Source organism: Alosa alosa, chromosome 14 (genome assembly GCF_017589495.1).
Source record: "Alosa alosa isolate M-15738 ecotype Scorff River chromosome 14, AALO_Geno_1.1, whole genome shotgun sequence".
Lineage (NCBI taxonomy): Eukaryota > Metazoa > Chordata > Actinopteri > Clupeiformes > Clupeidae > Alosa > Alosa alosa.
In genome coordinates, this window is record NC_063202.1 from 3,117,810 (window position 1) to 3,141,809 (window position 24,000).

The 24,000-nt window shown below is 45.0% G+C and overlaps 1 protein-coding gene across 10 annotated transcripts in view; it reads right to left on the reverse strand.

Moving 5' to 3' along the window:
• The window catches only part of celf1 (cugbp, Elav-like family member 1), a 40,109-nt gene that overhangs the window by 6,117 nt on the left and 9,992 nt on the right, over positions 1 to 24,000 (reverse strand). The window contains exons 3-16 of one of the 10 annotated variants that reach the window (XR_007195622.1): positions 21,377 to 21,499; positions 12,664 to 12,851; positions 12,234 to 12,316; positions 11,485 to 11,533; positions 10,884 to 11,018; positions 10,678 to 10,757; positions 9,926 to 10,087; positions 8,125 to 8,194; positions 3,638 to 3,759; positions 2,884 to 3,001; positions 1,976 to 2,197; positions 1,409 to 1,429; positions 961 to 1,104; positions 259 to 393 (exon numbers count right to left, since the gene is read on the reverse strand). Coding sequence is in view for 9 of the 10 variants with exons in the window: in XM_048262557.1 (XP_048118514.1) it covers positions 301 to 428; positions 961 to 1,104; positions 1,409 to 1,429; positions 1,976 to 2,197; positions 2,884 to 3,000; positions 3,637 to 3,759; positions 8,125 to 8,194; positions 9,926 to 10,087; positions 10,678 to 10,757; positions 10,884 to 11,018; positions 11,485 to 11,533; positions 12,234 to 12,316; positions 12,664 to 12,851; positions 21,377 to 21,480 (1,626 nt within the window). In the remaining variant the exon portion in view is untranslated. Of the gene's footprint in view, positions 1 to 258; positions 429 to 960; positions 1,105 to 1,408; positions 1,430 to 1,975; positions 2,198 to 2,883; positions 3,002 to 3,636; positions 3,760 to 8,124; positions 8,195 to 9,925; positions 10,088 to 10,677; positions 10,758 to 10,883; positions 11,019 to 11,484; positions 11,534 to 12,233; positions 12,317 to 12,663; positions 12,852 to 21,376; positions 21,500 to 24,000 lie in introns of all 10 variants that reach the window. The other 9 variants (XM_048262560.1, XM_048262559.1, XM_048262557.1 and 6 more) reach the window with 9 other exon arrangements.

Here is a 24,000-nt window from a genome sequence, read left to right on the forward strand (position 1 = left end):
TGAAAGGCGCAATAAAGAATGTAAGGAAGAAGCCATTTCTCAGAATTCTTTTAGTTTGTTTGTTTGTTATTTGTGTGTCTGAGTGTGCTGTTCTCCGTCTGTTTGGGTTAAAGAATGGGGGGAGGTGGGAGAAGAGAAGAGTTCCCCAAGAGCTGGAGATCCAGTGCCGTGCGTAAACAAGGGAGTGGGGGAGAAGCAGGGGGTGGTTGGGTGAGGGAGAATAGGAAGGGGGGGGTTTTTTTTCCACACTCCACTTACCAGAAAACAACATTCCTAACCAAGTCCATTAGAGGGCAAAGCTCAGTATGGCTTGCTGTCGTTTTTGGATCGCTTGAGCTGGACCTTAAGCCGCTTCATGCCAATCTGAAAGCCGTTCATGGACTGGATGGCCGCCTGTGACGACACAGGATTGTCATAACTCACGAAGCCTGCAGTGGAAACGAGCGAAAGCACGTTAATAACTGGCGTAGGTGCCCACACAAGGGGACACATAGATACACACACAAACCTGTCAAACAGAAATCATACAACCCACATACTACCATCACACTGGAGAACCTCACCACATAACATGCACACATCCAGTACTACGAACACACACACACACACACGCACACACACACCCATCACACTGGAGTACCTCACCACATAACATGAGGGGGACATGCACACATCCAGTACTATGAACACGAACACACACACACACACACACACACACCATCACACTGGAGTACCTCACCACATAACATTGGAGGGAACATGCACACATCCAGTACTGCACACGCATACACGCCTACTTAATCAACGCACTACAGGAGACTGGCAGTGCAGTGCTCTGCAGAGTGCTCTCTGGATCCACACAGCAGGATTGTGGGTAATCTCAGATACAGCTGAAGGACCATCTGGACAGAGCAGAGCCAAGCTGAAAGGCATTTCTGTACCTGTGCTGGCTCGACTCACCGAAACACTTGCTGAGGTTGGTCTGTTTGTCAATGAAGACCTTGGCCGAGATGACGTTTCCAAAGGGCATGAACATCTGCAGGAGATCCTGGTCGCCAAATTCCTGGGGCAGGTGGTATATGAACAGGTTGGCTCCTTCAGGACCTTCAGCCAGATGAAGGAAGAGGAGGGAGAGAAAAGGTTATGCATCTGGACGCAGTGTCACTGGTGTTCGATTATACCCACATAATTGGTACTAAACGCTAAGAAAACATCTAGAACGCTAACAATGCAATCTAGAACACTTAAGAGTTCCACCTAGACCCCCGTAAGGAAGGGTTGGTTCTGAAGTGTTATGGGCAGGAAAAAGAAGAACCTTCTTAACGGATCTCCTTTTATCTTATGGAAATAAGTTGGAAAACAGTGCTATAGAAATGAACATTTCAGGAAGCCAGGATGGGTCTCTTACCGGTGCTCTGATTGCCGCTTGCTGTTGCAGCAGATTTAAAACAAGACAGAATCCTTAACAACAGTCATAATGCATTGGCTAATATGCTATCCTAGTCCTATCCTACAGTTTTCACATTTCACAAAATGCCTGAATCTGTTGACATTCTTTACCTTTAATATTTCACTATTATCCTTCATTTGACAGTATAACCAATTGCTGTATAACAAACAACCCTAAGAGGAGCATGCACAACTGCTAACTTGACATGCTGCACAATATCTAACTACTACCACTCCTCTGACAAACACCACTTCCTAACACAGTGAAGTCAAATACATTTTACATTCTTTTTCGTTCCCCTCCAAATTACCATACAAACTGAAATGCTAACAGTATGTTAACTTTCCTATAAAACATGACTCGCACTTGACCCTCCCCTCCTGTCCACGTCCTGGTAGGCCCTGACACTTACAACCACCACCATAGACACACAGATGCACACAGACACACACATACACTTGACCCATGCAAGTGTCCTACCCGCCCTCCATTCCACCCCCCTAGTGAGCCCCAGGTGGCACTTGCCTTCCTTCTGGCTGCCGGCAGCGCCCATGCTCTGCTGGGAGAGCAGGCTCTGGTTGTAGAGGCTGGGCAGGGCGGCAGCCGCGTACTGCTGGATGCCCGAGTAGGCTGCCTGGGTCAGGGCCTCCATGGTGCTGGCCGAGCCGTTTGACAGACCTCCACTGCCCAGACCTCCGCTGCCCAGACCTCCGCTGCCCAGACCTCCGTTCAGCGCTGCCATGCCTGCTGAGGGGGGGGGACGGTATGTCAGTCATGTGGGGGTGTCTATATCCCATTCAAGCACCTCATACACAGGGGTATATGTATTCCCTCCCTAACCATTTCTACTCTTTGAAATGCTAAATATTGATATATATAGAGAATATGCGTTCACTTTTCCTAAACACATCCAGATACACATGCACAAACACCCAATTTCTCCCAAATTAAGTATTAGCAGAGCAAAACTGCATTAGTTGACAATGCTGAATATACAAGATCCGATTCCAACCCAAGACCAAAATGACATTAAAGGGCCGTTCACACCAAGAGCGATAACTATACCGATAACAAGTATCGCTCTAGCGATAATATGAATAATTGACGACTTCCACACACATACTATCATAACAACTACAGAGAGAACAATATCACGGCATCACTTTCAGATCTATTTTGAGAACGATAGAAAGCTGATAGCCAATTAGCACCGACTACCCAGACACCACGCCCTTCTGCCGCTTTCAAATAAAACTCGCACCCGTTTGGCTGCGTCTACACCTGTTTGGCTATGTCTACCCGCCCCAACTCTCTCGTGCATACTGTTGAAAATCATATGCACTGATGTTACAGATGTCACTGTTTATGTCAGCATGTCTGCGTGCGTGCACGCGTATGTATGTATGTATGTATGCATGTATGTGTGTGCTCACCTGCAAGAGAGCCCATGTTAAGGCCAGCCCCAGCACCTGCGGCCAGAGACTGCAGGGCTCCAAGAGAAGCCATGGGATTCATAGAGGAGTTAGTGCTGGAGGTGGGGGAGGAACCCGCGGGGGGGATAGAGAGAGAGAGAGAGAGAGAGAGAGAGAGAGAGAGAGAGAGAGAGAGAGAGAGAGAGAGAGAGAGAGAGATGGTGGGTCATTGTCTTGTGCATCTCATCATGTTGCATGCCAATATTCAGTCCACAGTGACATCCATGCCAGAGGAGGAGGGGTGGTAGCATGCAGACATAAGCAGGTGAAACACTTGCAGGGGTAACAGATAGTCAGGTGAACTCACTTAAGAATTGGTATCAAGAATACCAGAGCAGGTGAGCAAAATGAAGCTATTCTGTCCTACATACCTCAGCAGTTGATACACTAAAGCATTGCTATGGAGCACACCTGGCCTGGAGAAGGTGGGTTGGCACCTAGCACACCTGAGCAGCTACGGACAGTGGGAGCTGGACTAAGGTAGGAGGGGATTACCTGAACAGGTGAGGATGAAGGCAGGTGGATAACTAACACACCTGTGTAGGTACGGGCAGTGAGAGCAGGGCTAGAGTAGGATGGAGTGACTGAAGGAGATGTGGCAGCTACCAGAGGGGAGTGAGGCTGCTAGGGTTGCCAGAGCAGATAGAGCGGTATGAGGAATTTGGGGGGGTTGGGTGAGGGGGAGGGTTGGGGTTGAGGCTGCTAGGGTTGTACCTGAGCTGGTGAGCACACTGAGGGGACTGCTGGACGTGGTCAGCGCACTGCTTCCTGTGGGCGTGGCCTGTGTGCCACTCGCTGCTGCTGCCAGCGCTGCCAGATTCTGCATGGCACTCAGACCTGAGCAGAGACATGTGGCGGGGGGCGAGGGAAGGAGGGAATGATCGAGATGGAAGACATGAGAGGGAACACAAGGGGAAAACAGGGTGAGAGAGAGGGACAGGCAAAGAGGCAGAGGAAGGGAGAGTGCTCAAACAGGTGGACGGATTGGACACAAATGGGCACAGACAGTGGGGTGTGAGGGACACGGTGAGGGAGAGACAAAAAAATAAAAATAAAATGTGAGCGGGGTTAGATACAGGACAACTGGAGGACTGGGGGTTAGATACAGGACAACTGGAGGACTGGGGGTTAAATACAGGACAACTGGAGGACTGGGGGTTAAATACAGGACAACTGGAGGACTGGGGGTTAAATACAGGACAACTGGAGGACTGGGGCATCGGAAAGCGTACATAGTTTAACAATAAGTGCCTCAGACTAGACTGGGGCATCGGAAAGCGTACATCATTTAACACTAAGTGCCTCAGACTGGAATTTCCATCTGGTGATTTTTACCTCCAAATGTCACAGTGTTCCCTGATTAAAATTCCGACCAAACCACCAAGTCTGCCGTGTCCCGATCTGAATCCCTTGTACAGTGCTTTAGAGTTTTTAGCAGACTGAAACTCAAAAGAATATGCATCCTGGGATATAACTTGCATCCATCACCACCTGAATGGCATGCCATTGTGGAAAGAACATGACAATTCAGTTCTGCAGTTGGACAAATAAATCTCCTGCCAACAGGCCACAGGTACTAGTGTAGTAGCACTCCTTAATGATATACCAAAGAACCCTGGACTTTAAGGTGGACAAACTGGGTGCCAAACAGAACACTCTCAGTCAAGGAAAAGGGATGCTGGACACGGGACTGACAGAGCCACAAACTCCTGGAGGGACAAAACCAACGAAATCCTTCAGGGCCTTCAGGGCAAGTAATCACGAATGTTCCACCCCAAGGCATATTATGGTGTCATTTGGCTTTAAATTGTAGCGTACTGAATTTACATTTTATCGACCGTATAAAGGGGGGTGATTCATCGCATCAGCCAAGATCAATATTCCTCACTTAATTTACTTCTTTTGGAGCGTGACTGGGGTGGGTATGGAAGAAAAACGAAGATTTGAAAAGAACAATCCAGCCCCACTAGTTAAAAGGTTGAGCTATGGACCTTGAATATTTCAATGGTGCATTCTGCACTTTCTCTTGTCAAAGAAAATTAAAATATACCCCGAAGCTTCATTAACTAAGGATATCAAGGCCCAGTTTACAACTGCTCTTTAACACCTGAATGAATGATACCATTTCACATTATTATCGGGAGAATATTACATGTTAACAAGTTTATAATAAAGATACACTATGCAGGTTTAGGTATTTTTGCCTACTGTAGAGCTCCATCTAGAGTCGCGATTATTTATATTTATATATATTGTGTTTTTTTTTTACTGCTATTGTAAATTGCAATCTTCTTGTGACTTGTCCCCTCTGTACAGAATGAAAATGCTTTTGTTGTGGAGGTGAAGGATTAACAACAGGCAAAAACTCTATGGCTAGAAAGCTACTCGGGCTAAAAAGCTATGTCTACCAGACATGTGGACTCGAGTCAGACTCGAGTCATGATTTTAATGACTTCATACTTGAATTCGGCATGACTTGCGACTCGACTTGGACTTGAATACTATTCACTCGAGACTTGACTCGGACTTTGCCTCTTTGACTTGTGATGACTTGACATGTCTCGAATCAAAAACTAAATTTCCTGATCGTGGACCAGTCACCACAGAGACGCTTTCCCTAAAAAAAAATAAAAAAATAGCGGAGACAAGCGGCCAGAGCACAGTTCAGTACTGCCGCTACCCCCACACGCGTTACGCACTATGTGTGTAGGGCACCAAGAGACAGAGGAAGGACCAACATTTAGCCAATCACTAGTAGCTTTACTGCAAACTGATTTGCACTCTTGTTAGAGAATGTTTAATGTCAAAAAGCACCAACCGCATGTTACATAAAGTTGATACTTTTTGAGTCCTCTCCATTAAGATCCAACTTGAACTTATGCTAGCCTACTGCATTTAATTGAGAACGCATCTAAGCATGCACGAGAGGGAGAGAAAATGAGTAGCTGGCTTGTCATTGTTGATGATGATTGATATCTTCTTTCAAATATAAGAAACATATAAAAGGAAATCGTGAAGGCAACAAATACGAGATTAGAGGAGATTGTGAATTTATCCAGTTCTCACTAGCCTACTGTAGGCCTACTGTTATAAACTATGAGATCCACTATGACATAGCTGCACTCACTGTGATTTGGAAAGTGGACAAGAATATTATGAAGAGTTGTCTTTGCCTTGTGTAATGGAACTGGTGAGTCTTGAAGTATTCAGTAATTTATTTACATGAAGCACATGATATGCCGATTGAAACGCATTTCACTCAGCTACTGTAGCTAGGTGGCTACTGGCTACCAGGCTCATAATTCACTTTTAATTGCAAACACAAAAAATGTCAAGCAAGCATCATGTCATACATGCATCTCTTTCCAAGGGAATGAAAGCTGTTTGTGGCAACTTAATATCATGCTTATCATTGTTAATATTGTGCTATACATGTGGCACAAACAATGTTTGAGTTTGTGGACTGGCCATAGGCTATATTTGAACGGAGCTGGTAAAAAAAGATCATTATGAGAACGTGTGGACAGTGGCACACAATGACACAATGGGCTTAAAGTGACAGTGCACCATTTACAAATGAGATAAACAGCACCAAATGTGTAATATTTCTTAAGAAATGAATACTTTAAAACAAAATTACTGTCATTATTATCTTTTAAATAATATAAAAAAGTGTTGACCTTGGCTTCCCTTATGAGTCACCACTGGCAGACAGCCTAATACATTGTTTGAAGGCAAATCTGTGGCCTAGCGCAGTGAAATACCATCAGTCAAATTATTACTCATCCTTACAGTGGGCTCCGCAATTTGGAAAAACATTTTTTATATATATATATATATATATATATATATATATATATATATATATTATTTGCAGCTGTGCTGAGTGTCATGTAGCTATCCGTTTTGTACAGATTACTCAGGTATGCACATGTGTATATTACACAGGTATGCGCATGCATATGTCGTAAAAGATTACAAGACAGAAACATTGAACATATTTTAATCTGTATTTATAAAAAAAAAAAAATACTGTGGATTAGATGGAAGTGCTAAAATTATGATCGATAGTCTAATAATGGCATTATTAAGAAGAGTACCTGATGACTTGTTCAGGACTTGAAAAAGATTGGGACTTGGACTTGGACCTCGACTTGGCTTTGATGTGACTTGGACTTGGACTTGGCTTTGATGCTTTTGGACTTTTTGATGTGACTTGGACTTGACCTCGACTTGGCTTTGATGTGACTTGACTTCTCTGTCTTTACTTGGGACTTGACTTGGACTTGACTGCTAGACTTGGGACTTACTTGTGACTTGCCAAACAGTGACTTGGTCCCACCTCTGATGTCTACTGACAAGGTAATGTTTCACGATTCTTGCAAGATTAGTCAGGCCACCGCCGTTCTTGAAGTTGCATGGCTGGTTTTCTCGGTAGCGACTTGATACATCTATGCTGTATAGCTATGCTAGGTGAACAATTCGCCTATTACAAGTTCATTTACCATAAAATTGGCTTATTAAAAGGTTATACTGAGGTGAAAATCTTACTGGGCATTGTAAAATGCACACCTGAAACGGTGCAAGCCTAACTTCCTGACAAAAAGCAGTTACTTTGAGGAGGGGTTCACAGGGGGCAGGGAGGATATATGGTGAACACTTGACCAAGACAACTGAGCAGCAACACAGCCAGTACAGCTGAGCGAACAGCTGACATAGCTCACTAAGAGCAGACAAGCACATGCGTGAGAGTCAACACACACACACACACGCCAAATGAATGAGTTCAACATTGGTATGGGTCTCTCAGAGGCAACCCTGAATTAATCAGACATTCCATTGTTTGACTGAATGACTGGCTAAAGCCAGGAAGAGAGACAGACACTCAGAGAGGCAAAAACAGAGAGGGGAGTATGGGGAGGGGGGTGTAGATAAAAAGATCTAAAAGAAAAACAGATCTGGAAAGAGATAGATAGAGAGATCAAGACAGCAGCAGAGAGAAAAAAGAATAGAACAGGGAACAAAACAGAAAGAAAAGAGCAAAAGATAAACCGAACAAAAGCAATATAAAGAAATGAGACAGCAGAGACCGGCAGAGCAAAAGAGAGTGCATGGGGGGTGGGGTGGGGGGTGGCATGGTGTACGCTCCGACACACTGAAGGTTAGGGGGTGGGGTGGGTTGGGGGCAGGAGCACGCCTTACCTGACATGGGGTGCAGGTTGTTGAGTGCATTCCCAGAGGAGGCAGACTGCTGCAGGAGCTGCAAATAAAGCTAGACATTACACCAAAACAGAGAACACAGAGGTCAGAACTGCTGCCAGGACTGTGATCACTGGAAAGAAAAAAAAAAAGAAACAAAGAAAGAGAGAAAGAAAAGAAAGAAAAAAATGAATGAAAGACAGAGCAGGAGAGAGGGAGACAAAGTTGGAACAGAGGTAGAATCACACACAGAACTAAGAGGGTGGGGGGAAAAAAGACACTCAGTGGGAATTATGTAAGGAAAACAAGATGGTGGAGTAAGTGGAGCCTCGTTGCGGTGAGATTTTATTGGTGTTGGAGAGCACTCGGGGTGGCGAGTATGAGAGCTACTCAAGACGAGAGGTGGACTGAGGGAAAGTGAAAGACTCAAAGAAAAGATCAGTTTCCACAGCACACCCATGGAGCAGCACTAACACTTTAAACCGGGCCCAGCATCAAGGCTGCACGCTGACAGCTTCTCACTGGCTGCAGAGTAGTCACTCACATCAGCACCAGAACGAGCCAATCAGAAAGCATCTCAGGAGGTAGATTTTGCTTATTTTGTTGTGAGAGAGCTGGGATGGGGCAGCAGAGATATGAAGGCCCTCATGCAGAAAACACTTCAAAAACACAGCAAAGTGAGTAATGCAGCACCACACACACAGGCCAGATGGGAGGGGGGGCAACGGGTATCAGGCATATGGGCTTCAATAGTTTTGACTTTGTGTAGCATCAAATGATAGATGTCAAGACAAACTGTGCCTTCTCTTGCAAACATGCTTAGATCCTGATGCTATCACTGAGCGTTTGAACTGGCCACAAACACATGCAAGCTCTATCAGATGTCAAACAACAATTGTAACCCTGGCAACTGTCTTCGACCACTTGTCCAGAAGCAAACAATCACAGTTTGTATTATGTTACACATGCTGGGACCAAATCTCATAAGCACACTATTTTCTCATTGTGGCATTTCAGTGGTCTGAGTTCAAACCCTATGTGCCAAGCTAACACATCCTGACCGTGCATATCAGGCAAGCGCTCACAAACTATCCTCACATGCTTATGTTAGCAACCAGGGGCCAATTGGCAAAAAAAAAAAAAAAACTGAAGTTGGTTACTGGCCATGTGTTTTTTGTGTGCCTTTTTATGAAGCATAAAACACTGCATCTGAGCCACCATGATCCAGTTTTGCACAACTGATGTCTCTCACTAGAGGGACACCCTGTAAAAGCACTAAAGTAACCGATTTCAGATGCCATGCTGTGCAAATCGTGATGCACAAGCGAGGAGGAAACATTCTAATGCCTGGCAGAGATTCCTGTTTAGGGCCTAATTCCATTTCAAATAGGACACTTTAACAGGTAAACATCAGCAAAGAAAACAATAGGATGCCTTCATGTATTTATTTATTTATTGATAGATCCATAGATAGATAAATAGACATCAGTCACTAAGCAAAATATGATTTACGCATCAGGAAGCTTTCAACTACCTTTTCATGGAGTGTAGTTAGACAATTGCTAAGAATTATGTCTTTACAACTGAAGCATTATACTCACTGAAGAAGGAATACTTGAATACAGTAAATGGGAGTGGAGCGTCTACTTCAAGGCAATCAGTCCTTAGACTCAAGAATGGTGTACACGAGTAAAGTGTAATGTGTGTGATTTGGGGGGTGGGGGTCAGGGATTACTCACGGTGAGGTGCATCTGGCCTGGTGTACGGGTGAGCGATTGAGCCGGGCGGGCTGAGGGGAACTTACTGCGAGGTACTGGGGGCCCAGCGAGTTGAGTCCAGCCAGGTTGCCCCACATGGAGGCGGCATTGAGCTGCTGCATCTGCTGTTGGAGCTGCTGCGCCATGCGCTTCTGCTCCTTATCCTTCTGCGTGTCGGCAAACTTCACCACGATCGGGGAGGAGCAACCCTGCGCATGCACAAAGCTTGTGTAAACACACTGACCATCTGACCAGCTCTAGAAACACACACACACAAAGCTTGTGTAAACACACTGACCATCTGACCAGCTCTAGACACACACACACACACACACACACACACACAAAGCTTGTGTAAACACACTTACCATCTGACCAGCTCTAGAAACACACACACACAAAGCTTGTGTAAACACACTGACCATCTGACCAGCTCGACACACACACACACAGCTTGTGTAAACACACTGAATACCATCTGACCAGCTCTAGACACACACACACACACACACACACACACACACACACACACACAAAGCTTGTGTAAACACACCGAATACCATCTGACCAGCTCTAGACACACACACACACACACACACACAAAAGCTTGTGTAAACACACTGAATACCATCTGACCTGACCAGCTCTAGACACACAGACACAGACACACAGACACACACACACACACACGCCCTTTTGCAGGACTTCATAAAACATACTTGTTATGCAAGCAGACATATCAGGGGTGCAGACAGCAACAACAAGAGAGAGAGAAGAGTGACAGAGGCGAGGTCTTTACCTCCATGGTTTGGGACTGGTGCATTGACTTGATGGCTGACTGGGCCATCTGTCTTGCTGTGAAGGTGACGAAGGCACAGCCTGCGACAGGTGAGTGATGTGTCAGTGTGTGTGTGGAGAGAGCCTCTACATTTTACCCCCTTCACACCCCTCACAGTGTTCTATTTACTAAACAAAAGCTGGAGTGTGTATAGAGGGGAGCAGTACCGCGGCTCAAGCCATCAGGTCCTCGCAGTATCCGACACTCTTCGATCTGTCCGTAGGGCGAGAACATGAGCCGGATATCGTTTTCGTTGCACTTCTTTGAGATCATGCCGATGAATAACTTCCTGTCCTCTACGGCTGGGGAGACATGGGCACAGAGGGCAGAAGAACTCAGACCATGCTTGCAGCATTACAATGAACACAAATTAAACAAAATACAGCTGCAAAATGCAGGTTCATCACAAAAAGTGGTGGTTGCCCTCTGCAGAATGCTGTGCCTTTAACACAATTTGACAACTCCAGAAGCTACGAGGTGGCTGAAATCATAATAAATGGCCCTCAAAAGGTCCTGCAGAGACCATATGATTAAATGTCCAAATTACCCACCTAATGGAGCATTTGTGAACCATGCCTCGTGCAAATGGAAACCACTTTGTATAGAAAAGAATAATTTTGTGTTTCAACACTACAAGTCATGACTATTATGCTAATGCTTTATAGAAAAGAAATATCAATGAATTACGGTTGACTGCGTACCAGTTACCAGTGTGTGCGTGTCTGGGGTCCCCACTGAGGGGCTTTTGCAGACTTCCATTGCACTCACCGTTGTTCTTCTCGCTGTCAGCGGGCTTCATCTGGATGGGGTGATGCATCTGGGAGGAGAGGGAGAAGGAGGGAGGGAGGGAAAGAGAGAGACATAGAATCAGAGTGAAAGAGAAAGGGGAAACGGAGGGTAGGAGGGAGCGAGGGAGCAAGTCAGAGCGAGACAGAGGCAGAGAGCAGTAATGGAGGAAAGGATGTGATCATGAGAACATGACAGGAAAGCGATGGAGAGACAGGAGGAGAAGGAGAAACAGAAAGAGGGGAAGCGAGGGGATGGAGAGAACAGTTAGAGGAGAAGTCAAACGTGCTGCTCTAGGGGTCTCAAAGGACCACACGACTGCACCCTGATTATCAATCTGTCAGGGTGGCAGATGATTCAATTTTTCCCTCAGTGTGTGTGTGTGTATGCATGTGGGAGTGCATACATGTGCCAGCCAGTGTGTGTGTATGAGAAAATGAGTGTGTGTGTGTGTGTGTGTATGAGAGAATGAGTGTGTGTGTGTGAGAATGAGAGTGTGTATATGAGAGAATGTGTGTGTTTGTGTGTGTGTGTGTGTGTGTATATATGAGAGAATGAGAGTGTGTGTGTCTGTGTGTGTGTGTGTGTGTGTGTGTGTGTGTGTGTGTGTATATATATATATATATCAGAGAATGAGAGTGTGTGTGTCTCTGTGTGTGTGTGTGTCTGTGTGTGTGTGTGTGTGTGTGTAGAAATGTGAATGTGAAATGAAGAAATGAAATGTGCATTACCCCTGGGAGTATCTTCATGTTGTGAAGGGCGTTCTGTGCTTCTAATGCAGCTTTGCGTGTGTAATATGTGATGAAACAACAACCTGCAAGTGGAAAGGTAGAACAGAATTACGATACAGGATAGATCATGTTTGGAACCACTTTTAGAACCATTTAACTTTTTCCCTTTGACGTGACATCCATGATTATGAGAGGATGAAAAATTACACATAACTTAAGTTACATGCTGAAGTTATTCATAAACAAGTAGACTAAATACTGGACAGAGATTGCTTTTGTCAGAAACTGTCCACTTAACTTGAAACCTGCATTTTAATGTTCAAAAACTGATGGGGACAAAACGTACTTCCAAAATCTCATTTTAAATTCCTCAGACCTAACGTGTCTACTACTGATATCCTAATAATCTACCTAATTATCTAATAATGACCTTTGCTCTGCGGGGGGTTCTGGCTGCGGTCGCGGAGCACGTTGATCTCGTAGACTGCGCCGTACGGCTCGAAAAGCTCCCTCAGCTGGTCCTCTGACCAGGAGCGCGGGATCTGCCCCACAAACATCTTTATGGCGTCGATGTCCGGCTGGTCCGGATGGTCCAGGGTTCCGTTCATCTTCTTTGATCTGGACACAAAACAAAAACAAAAACAAAAACAAAGCCACACCGTCACTGCTTGTGATGAAAATCTTCAAGCAGAGGACCCACATATCCATACTTCTATTCCCTTCTACACGTTGGTGTATTTGCTTGTCAAAACAAGAGCATGAACACAAACATGCTGAGGCCTGGGAGAAAAGTAAACAGTAAAATAGTGTAGGGTAGAGATTAGAGTAAACAAATCAACGTGATGCTTGTGTGCAGACAGAGGAGCCTAAGAGCCCATTTTCAGGAGGCAATGTAGACATTAATTCAAGGGACGATGGATGGAAGCATTACAGGCAGCCTATGGAAGTACTCTGCTCTTCCCAGGAAACATAATAGCCCTCAGCTCATCCTCCAGGCACTATACTGTACATCATGACGACATGGTCATTAGTCTGTAAACAAATAAACTTGAGGCCACATATCTCCCTGCTGAGGCTTCCTGAAGCCTGTTGTTATGAAGATCCCTTTGAAAACCACAGACAGACTTCCAGGCACCCCAAGGTCCAGCTTTACAAAAACGCAAACCAACTGACAGATGAAGCGTCCCAAGTGGCCTACTCAGTAACCCACCAACACATCCCGTCCAGCAGGAAGGGTTTCCCTGTGGCGGCCGCAGGGGCCTCTGCCTGGTTCAGTTCGTCGCTGAGGGACCCAGCCAGCATGACACGAGCAAAGACATCTGTGGAGCTCCATCAGCTAGAGGCAGGGGATCTCTAATCTAAGAGGGCTGACTGAGTGCTTCTGTCTGTAAACTACTGCCTGTGGTCAAACTCCCTCCCCAATCCAGGAGCTCAATGAGTTAGAGTGTAAGATGTGTGAGTGCTAAATCAGGCAAGAGATGAAATGAAAGTGATGGGGATGGGGATTGGGGTGTTTGGAGTGGACACAGACATTTCTAAGATATGATGATGATGATGATGATGTGGAAAAGGCAAAACCAGAGAAAAAAATCCAAAACAAAATGACCACAAAGGGACACTTTCAACAAACTCACACCCCCCACGTTCCACATCCCACATCGTAAGCCCATTCGGGCGTTGTGTGAAGCCCCCAGTGAACACGCAGTGTCATCCAGAGGGTCCAAACCCTGAGCCTAATCACTTGGCTTAATCAAGAAGCTCGGCAGTGACACACACACACACACACACAAAGAGCTCCAGGAGTGTGAGACATGGCTCTGACCTTACAGGTCTACTCCACTGACTCACACCTACGGAAAGAAACAGGCACAGTTTGTGCAGAGCTCTCACAAGCTCCTTTCACTGGAGGATCTCAATACAGAAAGGGGAGCACAGAGAAAGACCACAGGCAGAGGTCTTCAGCTTTGAAATAAGTCGGTAAATACGGAGAAAAAGTGTGTGAAATCCCCCCCCTTATTCTAAATTTCTGATCAGCAGAAACTGCAAAACTATAAGGAGCCCTTATATCCACGCAGCGGGTTTATGCCATACTACACGGTCATGGAAAATGCTTGCAGCGGTTCATTCTAGTCCTCCTGCGACAGACAATGGCACCGTCATTTGATACTTTGAATGAAACTGAAACCAAATGATTTGGCCATTAAATCCCAAAGTATCAATAGTCACTTGTAAAACCTCGAGGGGTGCTCCGAACTTGAACTGAACAAAAGGACCTGCTGTATTACTTTCAGTTCCCTCAGAGCCAAAAGAGCCAGAACACAAAGAGGAACCAGCTCATGATAATGTCTCCACTGAGTTAGAGCTGCTGGCCTCTTGGTTAGAGAATATATAAGAATATACAATATCTACAAAAATAGAGTGAAGTCAATAGAAAGATGAAATGAGCAGGAACATAAGAATGAAATGTTTGTTAAAGCTAGGCTACATGAAGAAGATTGCAACACTGAAGTGTGGCAATGCATTGTGGGAATATAGCCATTAGCCAACGCGATCAGTTTCTCTCACCGTCATATCACCTCCTAACAACACAGAGAGAACACAACAACCTCTAACATTTTTATTCAACTCACACACTCCATCAGCAAAGAGAGACATCGATCTTCTCAAGACTGAAACTGAAACTAGTGGAGTGGTCAGTGTGTGGCCACACTCAGACGATTCTGCCAGAATGCAGAAAAGCTGCCAACATGGTGCACTAGCAGTTTGTGGTAGAGAGGCATGTCGGTGGCATGTAATTCTCAACTAGCTGAAGCACATGACCACAGTGGCACGAGGTTCAGACCTGGCTGTAAACACCAGCAGCGTCCATTACTGAGGTCAGAGGAAACTCCCGTCAATAATGTGTAGTTCAACAATAGGAGAAATAAAATAAAAGCCATGATGCACAATATTGAAGGGTGACAGTCATTAAGTGTTTCTATCGGCAGAGAGAATGCCATGACTGAGAGAACCTGCAACATGGCTGGCTAAGAAACTACAAGTTTGACAAGTCTCAGCCATCAATAAGAACACAAAACAAAACAGGGGTCACCACAGGTGTCTCTTTGCAGAGAATCAAACAAGCATTTTCAGCTTAACAATGGCCGACTGAATTGCTTTGGTCTAGTGCAGTCTGCCATCAAGGCGGTTGACATGGAATGTTTGTTTGCCTTGAAATGACACCCGTTTGGACTCACCCGAAGTACTTTAGGGTATACATACTTTTCCACTTAAACAACAATGGCCTGTGTAACATCCCAATCTCCCACCTGTGGGGTGTACTACAAATCTCGATTAGTGGGTTAGCGAGGTATGTTGCGCTCAAAGCCAGGCTATGCTGTGACACGAAAGTGGATCTGTTTTAGTGTCGCTATATCACCATGGTGTCTTATGCTGTCAACCAAACCTGGTCGGGAGGAGGTTATGTGCTGTTATAGCTGAAATCGTGTAATCTACCGCACACTGACCAATCAATTGTCTTAAAAACGAAGTTCTCTCACGTGTAGGATTCTGTCATATATCTGACAGGTGGAGCTCCGCCTCTACTAACATTTTGGATCTCGAATGCGCTTTAATAGTGCTGTGCGTGCAAATATCCCACTATGGACGTTCATACCATACAACAACTGATGACAATTGATTTATTTGATGTTATAGGTTAGACACAAAAAATTACCGCAGTGTAGATTAAGCTATCGCTCATGAATGCGGAAGTACAGTATATGTTTTTAAATAGAGGCGGTCTTATACGTCTCCACGTTACACGATTGGCCTTAGTCATCCTAACACCGAGAACGCGCACAGATCTGAGCTGAAAGCCTAGTTTGACAAATATATCACATAACTGCAATCGTAGTATCACTTAACGTATACCCCTGAGTCAAGGCTTTGTCAAGCCTCGATATGTCTACATAGCCTAGATATGTCTAACGTGCTTCGTAGTATACCCCACAGGCACTACAAGTGAGGCTTGGAAAACTAGGAACCAGACAAGCAGCCTGAACCCAGTGGTCAAATTTAGCTCAACAATCTCTGCTGAGAGAAGTCTGTGGATTCAAACTAAGCAGACAAAAAAAAACCCTTCAGTTCAACTGTATTGTCTATCCAATGCTAACAAAAAGCTTCTCAGGTGGAGGTCATGGTGCTTACCACTGAGAGCAATTTTTTACCAGGCCAATTTTCTGAAAGTGTACAGGATGCATCTCTGCTTGTTTAGCAAGACAAGTGAGTGAGAGCTCTCTGCCCTCCACTGTGTTTTGTGCCCTCTCTTGTATGGACACGCTCAAGTCTCAAATAAAACAATTTTGCAGCATCCTTGGGAACAACAATGGCCACCAGCTCCATTATGATGCAAAAAAATGTCAACTAATCAATTAAGTGACAAATCATTGCAGTCAGTGCAGGCTCCAAGGGTAAGTCTTCCATTTTAACAAACCCTCCATCTGCCATGATAGACAAGTAAACCCCCACACACAAAGCTTAGCTGTCTAATTTGTGATAGTTTAGGACTGTGTCTTTAAATTTCTGTATAGCCCCTTTAAAATCCCTGAAATGATCTCTGCCTTAAAGAGAAACTATGCAGCATTGGCATTTTTTTTGCTGTTTTTGCTTATTTTTCGCTGTCTCTGTCATGACGAATGTCTGAGAAACTTCATCGGTACCTTGTTCTAGCCGGTGCCTGGCGTGTATGTGTATTTAAATGCAGTAAAGCAATTCGTTACACTCGTTATAGCCCTGCCGTTGTGACGGTGGTGTTTCCGCTCACAGGCGCTAGGGGAAAGCGAAACGGCCACCATTCAACCCAAAAAGTGTCATATAACCATCCCAATGACTCCGAAGCTGTCTAGTTAAGGTAAATTAAGCTAAAAAAAAACCTGCATATTAAGCTAAAAAACCTGCATAGTTCGCCTTTAAATCTACATGTGCCTTCATAAGTACTACTCTGCTGTCATCTGGCCTATGAGCGGCGTGAACCCGAGCTGACCTCCCCTGACCCGCGACGTCCGGCCATTTCCCATGATCGCACCCTCCAGCGAGGGTTAATCTCTCAGGAAACGCACACGTCTGAAAACATCAGCGCTCGCCCATCAACTTCTCTCCTGCTCTCTGGCCCACAAGGGGTCCACATAAGAAAGCCAAGCTGCATCAGTGTCATCCTTAACACACTCAAACAAAGCCCGTCTATTTCAAGAGCAATAGGGCACATTTAAAACAAAACTATAGCTGCATTACATCCTCGGACTTAGTCGTCGGGCAGAGAAATAATTATCGGAAAATTGTACAAGTCAGACAGTCATTTGTCCAAGTCATCTGAGCTTGGATTGTTAAGGCTACTGCAAGATATTCAATACAAGTACATCATGCTATCCAAAATATGATCCCCATAATTTATTTTCTACAGTACATCACAAAAAGTTACAGAGCTCTATATACAAATTTCACTCACAATTCTGTATGGCCTGTGAGGTGTCCAAAAACAGAGTCTGATTTTTTATCTTTACTGACACATATTAGTTCTGAAGGAAAACCACAGAAATAAATGGGAGAAAATAAAGCAACAAAAAGGTACTCACACTGGACTTGAATTCAACGTACAATGATCCACCATCATCTCAGGCAGAAAGTCGAGCTTAAAAGAGGACATTTTCAGGAGCGTCCTTTCTTCACCACACACCACGGGGAAAAAAGGTCTGTTCAGACTCCACTACGATAGTCACACTTGTCCAGGAAAACACACGCGCGCACACACACACACACGGTTTGTGTAGTAATCACACTTTGCTCCGTAACAGCACTCTGCCACAGCAGTCAGCTCGGTCGCTTGCAGGCCACTGTCACCTTCCCTGTTGGGGTCACCACCTGTGGGGCGCTACGCAGGAGAGGCTGGGCTTGCTGGCCGGGTGGACGCCTCATCGAGGCCAGGTCAGGAGAAAAGATAAACACCCCCGGGAAAAAAACAACAAGCCAAAACAAACAAAGATGCACCTGGAAAAAAGCTTTCGTGCTGTGGGAGAGAATAAAAAAAAAAACACCTAGAGGAGTTTTTATTTTTTAAAAAGACGAGAGTTTAGAGGGAGAGGAGGAGAGAGACGATGCCGTAAAAAAGCTGGCACTGTGGTGGAACACAACACACGTACACACACATTAAAAAAAGGCCCTTCACAGTGACGGCAAAGCGGCATACACCCTGGGTGTGGATTAGGCTGGGAGCGAGTCAGGCCACTAAATGCAGTGGCCCCGGGGCACACAAAGGAAAGTGCTGATGGCCAGGGGCTTTTTTTTGTGTGCGTTTCTCCTAGCCCAGCAGAACGGGCTGCCGCGTCAGATAAACGCCGTGTCAGATCCATGCTGATAAGAGTCGCTGACGGGACGCGGTGAATGGACCAGGGGCGCGGGCTGCTAATCCCTGCCTCCATACACACCCAACTGCCCCCCCTCTCTCCGGTCCTCTCAACAACCCTCTCAATAAAGCACCCACAACACCCCCGCCTCCTGACAAAATCAAGTTCCGGCGCAGAGCCCGGTTTACACTGTTGTCATGGGGAGAGTGAAGGGGTGGGGGGTGCAGTCAGTAGGGTAGGATGGGGTGGGGGTGGGGGGTGCAGTCAGTAGGGTAGGATGGGGTGGGAGTGGCCAGCGGAAGTCATGTGCCCCATGTGTGTTTTTTTTGCCAGAGAGAAAATAAAAGCACCACAAGATAAACACAAACAGCTTTGGGGCCGACCTTTGCAACAAACCCGTCCCCCTGGAGTTACATCAGCATGTCACGGCTCACAACTAGCATGTGTCTGTGTCAACTGGCATCACAACTAGTACAGATCAAAATAGCATCAATATTCACATGTCTGGCATTTACAAAGTCACTCTCATACATGCCAAAGCTCTTCTGGGCAGAAAGGAACACAGATGCAAGCCTGTAGTAGACGGTAGTCTGTAAACTGCAAAATGTGTAAGTTAACTGATGGCAGGTATGAGCCATGTTCTTTTCAAAGCAGTACTCTACAACACCCCCCTCATCTTCATGGTGTCCAGCATTATGTGTGTAAATGATTGACATCAAACTTCATATGTAAATTGCTAAAACAATGTCTATAATATTTAAATGTTAAAGCACTGTCTATAATATTTATTTAAGATTTACAGCTTTGGACAATGTCCACCAATCTGCAAAAAGTAACAATTACTGTATGAAACTATGGTTACGGTGGTATGATGAGAACACCACAGAAGATTCTTCACATGACTACACACAAAGCTAGTTTCCATTTAATCATAACTTTAATCACTCAAAAAATTATCATCTTCATCCATGTTTGTGACAGAGGCTAGTTTTGACTCTCCTTCTAACCTAAGCTGAGGTTTCACAAAACACAAATGTACAAAAAAAAAAATGTGCTCAAAAAAACTTCTCAAAAGTTACACATGGCATTTCAGCTGATACTGAATTGGATTTGAATACTTTGGAAAAAGTAATGCCACCTCACTTTAACAGAAGATCCCAACACGTGCCGTCAAAGCTGTTACATGACTAAGCAAGACCCCCCCCCCAACGATCAGGTACTGAATTTCAAGATTTATCACACACATAATGCAAGACTTTTCCACAGGCGTCTCTAAGGAGGGCTTTCCTACATGCTGGGACACGACATAGTCCTTCTGATCTCCCTGACAGTGTAACAGCAGCAGGAAGTCAGGACAGAAAAAGGACAATCAATGTGAACAACTGCTATCATTCAATCACGTATTAACATACAACTTGGGGATGCCAATATTCACAGCTGCTTAATTTCATACAAATATCACTAGAAAAAATGCTCATATTAACATGGCAGTATTAATGCCATGACAAAATAATGAAAACAATAAGAAATTTGTTGGGAGGCAGAAGGAAATTTTATTGAGGCGGCCACCTCGCAAATCTCTATGCAGGAAAAACCCGGCACAAAAAGGTGCATGTGATACTTCGTAAGATTTCACTACGGTATTAAAATACAGTTACACAAAGTTAACACCTCATACTGTCATACATCTTAGTTGTGTTCAATTAAAAACAAAACAAAAACAAATTGCACTCAGCAGAAAATGCGCACTGTGCAATTTGTTTTTGTTTTGTTTTGAACTGAACACAACTACGGTATTAAGATGTATGACAGTATGAGGTGTTAACTTTGTGTAACTGTATTTTACTTCATAAGATTTCACTACATCACATCATATCGTATATCACCATTTCTGCACAACGTATCGAGATCAGCGCTTTCTAGCCATGTCGTCCAGCCCTGACATGACTATGTTTAGATACACTTTGGCATTATGGTGATGCACTGATGTGTGCTTCATTACAACGAGCACATCCATTATAGGACCATTTCAAACATTCAGGAACAAAAAACAGCCACGAGTGTAGGAGGCAGACCGTGAGCTGGTACAAAACACAGAAAGAGGCATATATTTCAAAGGGAGTACACTTATAATTCTTAAAAAAAAAAAATAATAATAATAGCCTGTCTGTGTCTGTGAAATTAGATGACATTGTATCATGCTAAGCAGGCTAAGTGATGATTATGAGCTAGTTCTATCTAATCTGGGAAATGGTCTAAGCAGAGTTCTGTCAAACATCCATTACATTTGACTAGGCTTATAGACACCATCATTATTTATATGTCTCATATTAAATCTGACTAATACCAGATTTCTACAGGAGTTATTTAATAATCAGTCCCAGTCTTAATATAAGAAGGTAATCAATGTTGGTGAAGACTGATAACCAATGTTGGTAAAGAACCTCAGTAATTGAAATGGGCAAGCGGAAGCTTTAGTTAAGTCCGCTGGTATCGTCTGACCCACACAAAACTCAACAGGTTCCTCGCAGGCACGCATACGAGTGTGTAACTCTCTTAGAATAGACTGACTGTGTGTGTGTGTGTGTGTGTGTGTGTGTGTGTGTGTGTGTGTGTGTGTGTGTGTATGTTGGCACAGACGAGTGTATTCACTGACAGAGGGCCAAAGAGAGGAAGATGATGAGATTGCGAGTTCGCCTTGGCAGAGACGGAGGAGTGGAGTCGAGCAGAGAATAGAAGAGCTAGGTGGGGGTGTGCTCTTACCCGCCCGAGGCGGCAGCCTCCAGGGCAGAGAGGGGCAGCTCGCACTCATGCTGCCCATGCTGCTCCGCGGACAGGTACAGGGTTTCAGCCTCCACGCTATCCATCCAGTGCCTTTGACAATCACTACAGGGAAAACACACACAGAACAGGTACAGGACGCACACATCAGACGATGGACAAAACACACAACACAACACAACACATCACATAACATAACATAACATAAACACAAAACACACACACACACACACGGGAGACGGAGTGAGAGATGGAGAGAGGGAGGATGAAGGGAAGATGAAGCACAAGAGAAAAGAGGAGATGATGGGGCGATGGCACGGGGTATAAACTCATGCAGGCAACAGCACAGAAGGGCAGAAGAGCGACCGTGACTAAGAGCTGATTAATGACAAAGGAACAAGAACAATTGAGATACAGGCTTGACTAATGCCCCTGGGGAGGGACAGAAAGAAACACACACACACACACACACACACACACACACACACACACACGGGCAACGACACGCAGGCTCAGTTTTCAGGGGGATTAGGATGCAGCCTGAAACCTCCACATTGAGAGTCCTGCGCAGTCCAACAGATTTACAGCCATCAAAAACACTGACCGATAGGGAGTGGCTGCACCGTGTCTATTGATCCCTGCCACTATCATTTTTAACCAACGTGCCCGGACGCCCCCTAGCCCAAATTAATGTCCAGTCCACAATGACAGCAGTGAAATATGAGGTCTGGAGACGCGGCCCGGTCACCCCCTAATCAGACAAGGGATCTTCAGATAAACCACATCCTATTTAGAATGCTCACTGTGCATTCTCAGCTTCCCGCAAGTGCTTCTTTCTTCTACATTCATACAGTTTGACCATCTGTGGTCATGTATGTGTTCTTGATGGAACCTTAATAAAGGCTGAAACATCGGTCTTTAAGAAATATAAAAAGAGCTCTGTCTTGAAGTTGATTACCTCCTGGCCAGCACCTCAACTTGGTTGTGCAGTCCTCCTCCCTGCTTTTTCAAGACACAAACCTCTCCCCATCAAAACTGCAGGGACTTATTTACATAACATACAACAGCATGTTCATGTTGCAATGTGTTTTACAGTCAACACAAACACTTCTGGCAAGTCTCAGATGGTATAGCAAACAGTGTACAATGCAGAGCAAAGTTCACTACTTCAACCTTCTACTGCAGCACACGCAATGGGCATCACATCCCACGCATAAACACCCACCAATTCCCACCTCACACACACACGCTCTCACACACACACACACACACACACACACACACTTCACTTCACTTCCCAGATGACAAAAGAATCTGAGGCCTCTTTCTGAGTCACGGCCTCTACTGTCCAACCCCATCGTGTTTGGTGTCCTATTGGTGTCCTGTTTGACATCAAAACCACGGGCTCACCTCTCCAGTTTTCTCTACATGCTCAAACACCATGCCAAGTGCTGACCACCTCAGTGAAGCAATAAGTTAAGCAAGTTACTAAACGTCACAAACGGAACAAGACCTATCCCAGCCTACTAGGTAATAGACCTATCCTAGCTGACTAGGTACAGCTGTGAGTGCAAATGGGCATGCTGTATAGATCTGCAGAAACACTAGGATTCAGGGATAACGTCGCCATCACAGGGAACTGCATTATGTTCTCTCTCTACCGACCCACAAATCATAGGGCAGAAAAATTACATACAGAGCCTACAGAACAATTCCAGTTATAAAAAAAGAGAGGCATGAATAGATGTCTTACATGGACAGCCATAAAGCTCTACCTGAGGAAAAGGTATATGAAGCTGAAATATCTCTGCAATTAATGTGCGCATCACAAAACACTATTAGACCTGAATGAAATGTGATGTGCCGTTCTGTATTGCAGCAGCAGCAGCCCTGAGAATTTCACTGCAGTAGTAAAGCGGATGGGGGGGGAAAGATCTGGTCCAAAGTAGCCCAGTTAACAGTGCACCAGGGAGTGCAAACAAGCACAAACAATTGTGCTGAGGCAAAAACAACACTGCCTTTCTGAGTGGGGCGGACACACACACACACACACACACACACACACAACAACAAGCAGGTCAGGCAGTTTGCAGTATTAAAGTTGAATGAGGCACAGCTTTTCCAGGCCTTCCTACTAGGGTTACAGTGCTCTACTTGTCTGGGAACCAGGAGGGAGTGTTGGTATGTCGAAAGCCAAGCGGTCAGGTGACTCAACTCAACAATGTAAATACTGTACACATCTTCTGCACACACACACTAGGGATGCACCGATCCGACGTTCTCAGTCTCCATAACAATACCGATGCCTAGGCTTTGTCTATCGGTCTCCATTCCAATACCGATGCCTAGGCTTTGTCTATCGGTCTCCATACCAATACCGATGCCTAGGCTTTGTCTATCGGTCTCCATACCAATACCGATGCCTAGGCTTTGTCTATCGGTCTCCATACCAATACCGATGCCTAGGCTTTGTCTATCGGTTGATACCAATACCGATGCCTAGGCTTTGTCTATCGGTCTCCATACCAATACCAATGCCTAGCCTTTGTCTATCGGTTGATACCAATACCGATGCCTAGGCTTTGTCTATCGGTCTCCATTCCAAT